Consider the following 12,245-nt stretch of genomic DNA (forward strand, 5'->3'; position numbering starts at 1 on the left):
TTGATAGGGCGGGCACACACAACATTGATTTTGGAAGATTTTATCACTAGTGAATTGTGTGGGGTTTGATTTATTTATAGTTTCCAATGTTTCTATTTTGTTCAATAGTTCTGTTAACTGCTGCGTCCTTTGGCAATTCACTTGTGCATTCATTTGAATAAGTACACCTCGAATAAATGCCTTGTGGGCTGTTCATAGAATAGTTGGGTTGCTAACTGAAGGCATGTTGATATTAAAATATTCTTTCAGACGCTCTTGTGTTAAGGTTGTGTTAGTGGGTATTGACATTAGGTATGGATCATTACTCCAGGCAAAGGACTTGTAGGTTTTGTCTCCTATACATATGGAGATTGGTGCATGATCTGACCATGTTATGGTGTGGATTTTTGTCTCAATGGCATCTTGTAGAAGTTGTTTGTCCCCTAGAAACAGGTCAATTCTTGAGTAGGTGCAGTGGTGTCTTAAGAAGAAGGTATAGTCTTTTTCAATGGAGTGATGACATCTCCATATGTTGAATAGTCTGTTTGTATTAATGGGATAAGTGTAGATTGTTGATGTTTAGCAGAGGATCCTTTAACATCGATGGAAGGGTCTAGAGCTAGAGTGAAGTCCCCGCAGAGAACCATATGGCCTTGTTTTCTCTTATTTACTTTTTTCAATAGTTTACACAGAAAATGTTTTTGGCCTGAATTTGGTGTATAGACATTGATGATGGTAAAGGTTGTGTTATTAATTTCACATACTAGGATAAGGTACCTCCCCTGTGGATCCGCAGTAGAAGAGATCAATTTAAACGCTACTGTGTCTTTGATCGCTATCAGCACTTTTTTTGTTTTGGGAGTTAGCGAAAAAAATATGCAGGAAGTTTTTATGGGACATACTTGGAGCTTTATCCTGACAAAAAAAATAGTATATTGGAGACACAATATGTCGCTTTGGAGTTTGCGGGCCTCAGACCAGAGGAAGTACCTCTTCTCCGGGTGATTTAAGCCCTTTACATTGAGCGACGTTATGATAGGCATGCTGCAGGTGTCAGGTTCTCAATGATAAAGGTGGAAATATAGAGTTGGGTCTAGTTAGAGCTGTTAGCGTGGAGGTGAGCTGGAAGTAATGTCTTCTGTGCTGAGTGGAAGACTTACTTTTGTAGAAATATTCTGAAGGATTCGTGGCAGATTCAGGAGTTCGTCCGAAGGTGTAGGAAGTAGCTCAGCTGATGGTGAGAGGGTAATAAACTTTAGACTGTAAGAAATAGGAACACGTCAGTAATTAAGCAATTAAAAAGGGTACAGTGTTTCCGGGAGGAGGTTAGATACTAAAAAGAGATAAAGCAGAACACTGCTTGGGGGGTCTGTGCCGCGACTAATAACGGGAGTGAAAGGTTGACAAGCTGGGCTCAAGCAGACAAACTAGGGCTTGCACGTAAGTTATACATTGCTCTTTAACATCAGGTGGTCCTGTCATTCGATGGGTCAAAATCATCCCAATCACTGGTGTTATGCATGCCTAAAGTGCGAGTGTGCTGTCTTTGTTCCAATGGTTCTAAGATATGCCATTGTCGCAGCAGGGCAAGGCCTTCGTCCAAGGTGTGGACAGAGTGGGATTTGTTATCCTTAGTGATGATAAATTTAACTGGGTGTCCCCATTTGTATTGTATCTGATGGTTTCATAGGGGTTTAATAATAGTTGCAAGATTTTTGTGTTGCAGCATGGTACGTTTAGATAGGTCAGCGTAAAAAGCCAAGTTGGTGTATGGCTGGGGATACTCAGAGTGGTTGCATGTAGCACACATCAGATTTTCCTTAACATGGAAAAAGTGTATCCTGGCAATAGTGTCTCTTGGGACTGTATCAGGCAAGTGTGGCAGTTTTGGCAGCCGATGCATGCGGTCAATGGTAAATTCTCCTGGGGCGATGTCGGGTAAAAAAGTGGACATCAATTGTATGAAGTATTCTTCCAGTGCGGATGGTTGGACAGACTCAGATTTGCCTCTAATTTTTAATTATTCCATCTTGAGCGGTCTTCTAAGTCTGCGATTTTGGCTTTCATATAGTCTATATCTTCAGCTCCCTTGCTCTGTGCATCCACTAAATCATTGAAGGAGGTGGTCACTTCTCCCATTTTAGCTTCAATGGCTGTGACGCTCTCTCCCATGTGTGATATTTCTGAGGTAAAGTGGTGCTTCATTCTAATGAAATCAGAGTGGATGGAGGTTTGCAATGTAAGGAGCATATCTGTTAATGTAGTATCTAATACTGGCTGGTTTGTAGTGGGATATGCATCTATAGAGTTGTTTATAGCTGAGTACACAGGGGGTGCTAGTGTAGCAGGGCTCACCTCATCTTTCTGTGCTGTGTCCTGTGACAGCCTCTGCTTGGATTTGGCAGGACTCATGGAAGCAGTGGAGGCCAGGGAGCCGATCCCAGGTAGGTGAGGAGAAGGCAGAGAGTCTTCAACAGCATTCAGCTGTGTCTGTGTGGATGACGGCTGCATGTCCGCCAGCACCATTTTGATGGTTTTGTCAGGGAGCGGATAGAACTCCGTGAGTTTCCACTTGGACATGATCTTGGGGGTGTAGTGAGACAAGTGACCCATTTGGTTTGTGTGCTGAGGGTGATTATCCATCGCTTTGTGCTATAGAAAGCCACCGTTCCTCAGAGCAGATTAGCAGGCAGCCATCTAGGTCGGCTTCCGGCCACGCCCCCAGAATATCAGATTTCCAATCACCTCAACTCGGTAAAGTCTTATCCCCTTTATGACCAAGGTTTTTATTGCTATTCAGCACTGCGCTACTTTAACTTGCAATTGTTCGGTCAAGCAACACTGTAAGCAAATCAAATTTTTATCATTTTTTTCCCCACAAACAGAGCTTTCTTTTTGTGGTATTTGATCACTGGGTTTTTGTTTTTTTGTGATATAAAAGAAAAAAATTTGAATAAAATAAATATTTTTTACTTTCTCTTATAAAAGATATCCAATACAATCAAAGTTCTTCATAAATTTAGGCCAAAATGTATTCTGCTACATGTCTTTGGTAAAAAAAAAAAAAAAAAATCCCAATAAGTGTATATTAGTTATTTTTTGTGAAAGTTATAGTTTTTACAAATTATGGTATATATATTTGAAAATTGATCAGTTCTGATGTACTGGCGGTGTATGGAGATATTGGGATGTGTACTCCATTATAGGATTTTTCTTATAAAATTATATTTACTGGAATTGTGATCTAATATAAATGATTCAAATAAAGAAAATGAGTTCCATTCATGTAAAGAATAGTTACATTCATTCCTGGGGAGACCTTCATTTTAATGTTTTTTTCTCTTCTTCTACAGATTGGATAGAAATCAGTTGGTAGACAGTTCCTGCCCCCACCTGGCATCTGGAATAAGAACTAACCAGACACTGAGGATACTGAGCCTGTCATATAACAATCTGCAGGGTCCTCATTTATGTGATCTGATGGCAGCTCTGACAACAAGCCGGATAGAGCAATTACAGTGAGTATAACAGGACTGACTGAGACAGTAATATTCTGATACAGTTTTATATCTAAACCACATGAATTATATATAAATATGAAAATGTAATCAAAATCAATATTTAGACTCCATTAATATCCAGTTCCTGGCTGTTGTCTAATTCTTGGATCGTATCCCATTCTGTTATCAGCCATGAAATAGTAATTTCATAAAACATTGCTAAAATCTGATATTCTGAGATCTGATATTGTCTGGTAACTTGGGTAGCCCTTCTTTGGGGGGTTATTAGGAGAACCAGAACATTGTAGCAGGATTTCATATTATTCATATTCATTTGCATATGTGTTATTGATATTATAATTTTTCTTTATCATATTCAAACTCATATTATTAATATTAATTCAACATTAAGCAATAATAGTCTCTAGAAACATGTAAGCCAATAGGGAAGTCCTGCAAATGTCTTGCAACCACGTGCAATACATGGAGTTAAAACAGGCAGTGAGGAAGCAGCAGATGGCTTCATCACTGCCTGACAGTAGCCGCTGGAACGTGATTGGGCGCAGATGCTAGGGAGACTTTGATGCATATCTAAATCTACCTTTAGGCCCCTTCCACATGCTTTCTCAGTGGGGAATCTGTTCACTGATCCCCGTTGAGCAGGCGGATGGCTGTCCATGTCCGCTTTGCTTATGCAGAACAGACACAGCCTGCTCACCTACAGTACACCTACTACCATCCGATCCACTATATGGATATACTGTATATAACGTCTGTTTTTAGTTGATTGGATGTAGGTGGGTGTAAACGGACATAAGTCAGTTTACATCCACAGCTCCATAGAGGATAATGGAGGATCCGATTGGGTCCGCCTGAAAATGTGAAAGGGGCGTTACTATGTTTTTAGTTTTTTTTTATTTGTTTTTATCAGGCACAATTTTAAAGTTTTTTTTATACTTTTTACAGTTTTTTTGTGGGGGGACAGGGCTTTGGAGAGAAATCGGGACTGAACAGACCCCTGATGTCTCTTTTTTGCGAAGGAGGAAGGGTCTGAAGATAGTCCCTTTCTGTGCACTGTAGGTGAATGAGATAGGAGTCTCCATAGTTCTTGTGGAATTCAATGCCTGGTTATGTTGTTTGTAATTTCCTACATCAACTTTCACTAAGTGGAAGAGTGTGTTTAATGGCAGTGCTTCTGTGATCAGCGGGATTGGTAATAATTGGTAGTAATTGGTAGCAGAGGGATTACTGCAACCAGCATGTAACTTTAACCATTAGTATATAGATGCACACTAGTATGGAAATAATACAAGCTTTACATAAGAACAAATGAATTATAGTACATACATCCATGGTACAAACAGGTATTATTAGCAAAGGGCCCATCAAGAGTTTATGGTAGAATTTTCCACTTTACTCAGGTATATATAGTTATTAATAGAGATACCTCTAGGTAAATGCTGCAGCAAAGTCCAGTTGTTAGAGACCAAAATACAAGATCTGCAGTGATGGGGAGACACTCCAGCTGTTGTCCAACCAGCCTGGAATGCAACTTCTCACACACAGAAACTGTGGTGTGGCAGTGGAACCCAAAGTCAGCCTATCTGCACTTTTTGCACTTTAGTCCCTAGCAGTTTCTAATGTGACATGCAACAAGACCTCTTACTACCAGAAGTATCTTTTAGATGCCTAATCTGGCTACAGCTCCCTGCTGGGGATACTCCATGGGAGCTTTTCCCATCCATCCCAGTGGGAATTAAACAGTTTGGACACCCAGAGAGTGGAGAATAGAAGAGCTTTTCTTATACAGTCTTGTGAGTGGCTTGATTTTAGCGCAATAAAATCCTGTTTTCACTAACCACTACACTTAGATGGCACTTGTTTGTTTCCCTGTCATTGTTTATACAGCATAGAGTTTTGCTTCTACTCTTTAATAACAAGCTGTCTGAAATGTGGGTTTTTAAAGGATTTATGGACTTTTAAATGACTTTTATAGACTTTTTCCTATTTGGGACTAACAGACCCCTTTGATTTACTATCCCTGCACTACATTCCTATACTGTTTAAACTGGCTCTAGCTTATTCTGGTTATTGTGCCACTTCCTCCTTCTAGGGTTTTTCAAAGCCAGCCTCCCGGAGACAGGAAGTGCTGATACATAATTATACAGGACCATGTGATATTATAAGCAAACAGTAGGGCATTAGATCCCCACATTAGTAAAATTCATAAGGTTATAGTAGTATGTCATACATAGGGGGAGCTTATCTTATTGCAATGAGCAATCAGAGTCTCACGTGAGTTTCCTATCACCTAAAATGACCATCTGCTATTCTGTGTCAGGTGATCTCCCCATTATTATACGTCCTCTGTTCAGTGTCTGCGGATCTCCCCATTACTGTAAATATGCTATTCAGTGTCAGTGGGATCTCCTCATTACTGCACATCCACTATTCAATGTTATGAGGATCTCCCAATTACTACACATCTGCTATTCAATGCCAAGGGAAAGCTCCCATTAATGAATATTAGCTATTCCTAGATTGTAAGCTCTAATGAGCAGGGCCCTCTGATTCCTCCTGTATTGAATTGTATTGTAACTGTACTGTCTGTACAAAACAAACAAAAAAACCTGCAAGACAAAGGCACATTCATTACCTTAAAAAAATCTGCAGCTACCCTGTTTCCCCGAAAATAAGACCTAGCGTGATTGTCGGTGATGGCTGCAATATAAGCCCTACCCCCCAAATAAGCCCTACCCTGTTTCCCCGAAAATAAGCCTTACCCTGAAAAGAAGACCTACAAGGACTTTAACTAGGGCTTATTTGGGGGATAGGGCTTATATTGCAGCCATCACCGACAATCACGCTAGGTCTTATTTTCGGGGAAACAGGGTATTTATTTTATCTTTATATACCTATAAAGTCCTCCCAATGGTAATAATTTGTATAAATGATAGCCAGGATGGCAAAAATAACTTATTTTCTCTGCTCTATAAAAACATTTCTACTAGGGAGAGTGTTCCTGTCAGCCCGAGTACAATTTGGGTACCTTACTAAAATTAAGCACACCAATACAATCTCAGTTGATGAACAATAAAACGTCTCTAATACGTTCTCCCCTAAAGCATTATAATAGTTGCTGTGATTTTTTTTTTTTTTTTAAACAGCATATACATTTATGTTCATGAAAGATTCAGTATAAAATGTATACACCAAGAAACTTGAAAACGGAGGCCGTCTCAACACCACTGATTAAATGAAAAGTGGAGCTATTGTAGTCTCATTTTTCCTAAAACCTACAATTAGCCCTTTAGTTTTCCTTGTGTTAAAGGTTAAATGAATTTCTGCATATCATTCTACTTGACAACCTACGCTCTGTACATGCCCTGCTTTAATGCAACCCACCACCATTGTACTATTAGCAAATGTAATAATGCTGTTTGTACAGTAGTATGAGGTACAATTATAGGTATAAAGAATATAAAAAAGGTGGATCAACAAACAGCCCTGCAAAGATCCAGTTTTTAATTGTCACTCAGAAGAGAAATATCAACTAATTTTAACCACCATCTGTTTGCCAAAAAAATCCTTAATCCAAAGGTAGATGGAGAGTGTCAGACCCAGCTTCAGCAATAGAATAATTGGTGTTAAAGGCTGAGCTAAGAACTATAAATTGCATTTTCCCATAGTTTCCCGAGCCCTCAAGTTGACTCAATACCATATGCAGACCTAATGCAAAGGCATCTTCTGTACTCTTCCTACATCTACTATTCCATGTCAGGGAGATCTCCCCATTAATACCCATCCACAATTCACTGTCAGGAGAATATATTTTAAATAAATACTTGGGATTGGATGTAAGTTCATGTTTGACATCTGAAATGATTATGTGAGCCAAAACTTATGGTACAGCTTTCATCTTTTTAAACTTTGATTTACACATCCAAGTGTACACACCTGTTGAGTGTCAGGGGATCTCCCCATTACTAAACATTTAGTATTTACTGTCAAGGGGATCTCCCCATCACTACATATGTACTATTCTGAGTCAGAGGGATCTCCCCATTACTATACATCTACCATACTGAGTGAGGATGTCTACCTTACTAAACATTCGTTTTTCAGTGTCAGGGTTATTTTCCCATTACCATACATTCACTATTCACTGTCAGGAGGTTCTCCCCATTACTGCTCGTCTGCTTTTCGGTGTTAGGATCTCCTATGAATACAGGGTACTTATCAGCAGAGGTAGTAGCGACTGGTGAAGTTTTAAGATAGGGGGTGCCAGACCCCGCCCTTCCTTTATGACCCCTCCCACTTGGTGAAAATGGGCGTGGTTTCAGCGAAATAGTGGGCGTGTCTCTAAGGTGGTGAGGTTAGCATCTGAGATGAACGAGGGATGGAGGGAGAGGGATGGAGGGACAGCAGGCAAGATCATACACAAAAATAGAAATATGTGTATTCTAGAAAGTTTAACAATCAGCAGATAAAGATATTCCAAACACCTGGTGTTAGCACTTCAATCATCCTGGCACCATGGTTGTTATGGTGTCAGGATGATTGAAGCACATTATTTCTATTATTACATTGTAATATAAAATTAAATCATTCAACTCACTATAATGCAGAATCAGTGGGAGCCCTGAGCGTGTCACTAGCCATGTCACCTGCCACCAGATGCCATCAGGTGTCCCCAGCGGAGTCCGTCCTTACATGCAGCCTGTGTCCCATAAAATGCAGCCTGTGTCCCATAAAATGCAGCCCGTGTCCCACCAAATGCAGCCCGTGTCCCACCAAATGCAGCCTGTGTCCCCCAAATGCAGTCTGTGTCTCACTAAATGCAGCCCGTGTCCCCCAAATGCAGCCTGTGTCCCCCAAATGCAGCCTTGCCTGTGTCCCCCAAATGCAGCCTTGCCTGTGTCCCCCAAATGCAGCCTTGCCTGTGTCCCCCAAATGTAGCCTTGCTTGTGTCCCCCAAATGCAGCCTTGCCTGTGTCCCCCAAATGCAGCCTTGCCTGTGTCACATTGAACCCCCCTCCCCCCGTTCTCTGCGGGAGCACAGTGGTACTACTTACCTTGCTGTGTGTTGTCCTCTCCTGCGGTGTCCTCTTCCACAACGGCGATGGAGGGGTCCGTCCGCTGCTCTCATACTTCCTGTTTCCTCTCTCCTGGGCGCAATGGGAGAAAGAAAACAGGAAGTGACATCAAACTGAGATGTCAATCAAACCGCCCGGCTGTAGTAATAGATACTATGAGCGCCGGGCGGAAGCTACTCAGCTCTTCGGAAAGCACTGCAAGGCGGGATAAACGCCGCAAATGAAGCTCCGCGTCTGCAATCTCAATCTTGCATAGACGTGGTGCTTCCCATAAGTGCACTGTGTCCGGCGTCCAAACACTTAAGGACCTTTTTTTGAATTTTTTTTTTAAAGGTCCAGTATTACATTTTTTTTTTACTTTTTTTTGTGACTGCCTGGGGGGGTGGCGCCCATGCGCCCCCTATGGATAGGCTGCCACTGAGCAGAGGTAAATAGAATATCAGATACAAATTATCCTGTCCAATCTCTGGCCTCATAATGTTTGCTGATACAATTCATGCGCTGTACACAAGGAGATTATAGTACAATATGAGTCATGTCAGTGGTATTCTGTGGTCATCCTGTGTATGAAGATATCACTGTCTCTACACATGGATGATAATATTGGTGAGTCTACTCCATTAGAACCTTTTTCTCATCAAATTTTATTTACTGGAGTTTTACAAAGTGATTTAATATAGATGACTCCGGGAGAAATTAATTTTCTTCTACTAACAGTCTTTTCTTCTTCTACAGTTTGGTTAATACTCACCTAACAGACAGTTCCTGCCCCCACCTGACATCTGGAATAAGAAATAACCAGACACTGAGGACACTGAACCTGTCATATAACAATCTGGATGGATGTCATTTTAGTGATCTGATGGCAGCTCTGACAACAAGCCGGATAGAGGAATTACAGTGAGTATAACAGGATTGGCTGAGACAATAATATTCTGGGAATGTTTTATATCTAAATTATATAAATAATATAATAAATAAATACGAATAATGTCAATTCTATGGATCCGTTTTTTGCATCTGTATATAGCCAAGCCTAGACTGTTGCCTGTATCTTGGATCTTATCACACTCTATTATTAGACATGAAATAGTCATTTCATACAACATTGCTAAAGTCTGATATTCTGTATTGTCTGGTAACTAGTAAAACAGATGAGATTATAGGAAATCATAAACAGGGAAATATGATCTTACTGCAGTGAGCAATCAGAGCCTCACATGAGCTTCCTGTCACCTAACATGATCATCTGCTATTCAGTTTCAGGGGAATCACTCCATTACTACACTTCTGCTATTTATATGTCACCGATATACCAATTAACCACTTTCTGCCAACAGTATCCAAATAAAATTTGTATAATTTTTTGAGACAGAGCTTTTTTTGTGGTATTTATTCACCAAAAAAATAAACATTCTTCATAAATGTAGGCCAAAATGTATTCTGCTACATTTCTTTTGTGAAAAGAACAGATACTGTGTATAAAACTACCAAGGTATTTAGTAAGGGGCTTAGTGAAATTTGTAAATTGAAAGTATTTTTTACCACAATTTTTGGGAAAATTATGAAAGTAAACCAAATTAGGGGGGTTTGTCACAGTTATTTCTCACACATAGCTTAGGCATACTTGCAATTACACTCCAAAACACTTCATGCTACTCCTCTCAAGTATGGCATAGTCTAGCCACATAGAGAGGTCCAAAATTCAAGGTGCACCATTCAGACAATCTAGGCATTACACATGTAATTTCCTAACTATCTATCGCCTTTTTGAGACCCTGAAGCATCAAAACAGTGGATATGCCCACAAAATGACCCCATTCTGGAAAGAAAAACACCCCATTGTATTTTCTAACAGGCATAATGATTCTTGGAAAATGCATTTTTGGCCACAAGTTTTACAAAATGTAGAAAGATTTTTTTTTTTTTTTACACAAAGTTGTCAATTTCTAAGATATTTCAAACATAGGGGCATTGACATACTTAGAATTACATCCCAAAACACATTCTGCTACTTTTTCCTGAGTATGGGGATACCACGTGTGAGTCTTTTTCACAGCCTAGCCTCATAGAGAGGCCCAATATCCTAGGAGCAGCTTTAGGCATTCTAGTGGCATAAATTATCAAGATTTCTGACTACCTATCACATTTTCTGAGACCATGGAGCACCAGGACAGTGCAAACACCCACAAAATGACCACATTTTAGGAAGCAATTACCCCAACGTATTTTCTAAAAGGCATAGCAAGTACTGTAATCACCTCTGTATAAGTGGTTAGTGAATATAGCATAGTGTAACTTCACCTACAGTAGTCCCTGTTCCTAAAATAGCATTTTGCTATAGAGCAACTATGTACCAGTAGGTTAGGCCTGCTATGTTCACTGGCTGGAAGTACAGGAAGCTAAACAAAGGGTAAACAAAAGAGTACCTGTGGTTCCAGTAGTTCAGTTGTCCACAGAAGATCAGTACTGGTGCCAGGCAGAGATGTGATCGGTAAACTTGCAAAAGACTGGCCCAGGCAAAAGGCAGGAACATGGTCAATAACGGACCAGGCAGCAGGCAGAGATGTGATCAGCAAACAGACCAAGGATTGGTCAAGGTGGCAGGCAGAAGCATCAGGCTTAGGACCTCGGTCAGGTAAGACCTGGACACTGGGGAAAAGGCTTCTTCCCACCCAAAGCTCTTCAAAATCTGGTGTAAAACTTGTTCACATAGAGGTGGTATCACTAATGGACAGGGTTGATACAATTTACCACACAATTTTTCCACTGCTCCCCAGGTTTGACATCCAGGGGGATCCAGTTGGCTGTCTTTTCCTTCATAAACCCGGAAGTCATGAATGTACCCTGTGGCCCTCTCAACAAGTTTGTATAACTTCACCCCATACCTGGCATGTTTATTGGGCATACTGTATACAGTTTGATGCCCAGGCTATCTGTAAAACGGATGAGGAACTCATCAACATATATATTTTTGTCAGGAGTATACACTTTGGAGAGCTTTGAAGAAAAAAATTGAAAAGCTGACTAATTTTGCACAGCTTGTCATATGCAGAATAATTTTGGAAAGGACAGAGAGAATTGTCATTGAAGTGTAGAAATCTCATAATTGTATAATGAATCCTGAGCATAATGAAAGAATACTTTCGCATATGGTGCATGGGGTGTGTGGACTAATAGGAGTGAAGTTCATTTTTCTTTGTGAATCCTATATTTAGGGTAAGGTCAAGAAAGATTTTAAATTTTACAACTGTGAAGGGCTTTTACTGAAACAGACAGGCATAAAGATGAATTTGGATTATTGGCAGGATCATACAGATTACATTGGTCCACAATTAAAATGAATACATCATTGGTGAAAAAGAAATTAAAAAATGAATGGGCATAAAATGTTCGGTTTCTATCTGAGTACCTGGCTGCACTGTAAATGGGGGGATAATAGGTGCTGCTGAATTAGAGTGAAGCCATAAAGGATTTGAAAGCACCTATGGGACACTAGTATGGGCCATAATCCTTTGCGGCTGATGTGACACCCTACTATTTGTATTTGGCCTTTCATCTTGGTGTACTGCGCGTGCTGGTGCTCGCCACTTTGGCAGGATGTACTGTGCTGCTGTTTAAGATGCCTTATTCTTTTTGTTGGAACCCTTTCCTCCCTGAATTGGTTAAT

General features: G+C 40.3%; 1 protein-coding gene across 1 annotated transcript in view; it reads left to right on the forward strand.

Moving 5' to 3' along the window:
* The window catches only part of LOC141116581 (NACHT, LRR and PYD domains-containing protein 3-like), a 176,248-nt gene that overhangs the window by 144,673 nt on the left and 19,330 nt on the right, over positions 1–12,245 (forward strand). Inside the window, exons 9-10 of the mRNA XM_073608975.1 lie at positions 3,333–3,497; positions 9,311–9,475. Coding sequence (XP_073465076.1) covers positions 3,333–3,497; positions 9,311–9,475 — 330 coding nt within the window. The remainder of the gene's footprint in view (positions 1–3,332; positions 3,498–9,310; positions 9,476–12,245) is intronic.

This window comes from Aquarana catesbeiana, linkage group LG13 (genome assembly GCF_042186555.1).
Source record: "Aquarana catesbeiana isolate 2022-GZ linkage group LG13, ASM4218655v1, whole genome shotgun sequence".
Taxonomy (NCBI): Eukaryota; Metazoa; Chordata; class Amphibia; order Anura; family Ranidae; genus Aquarana; species Aquarana catesbeiana.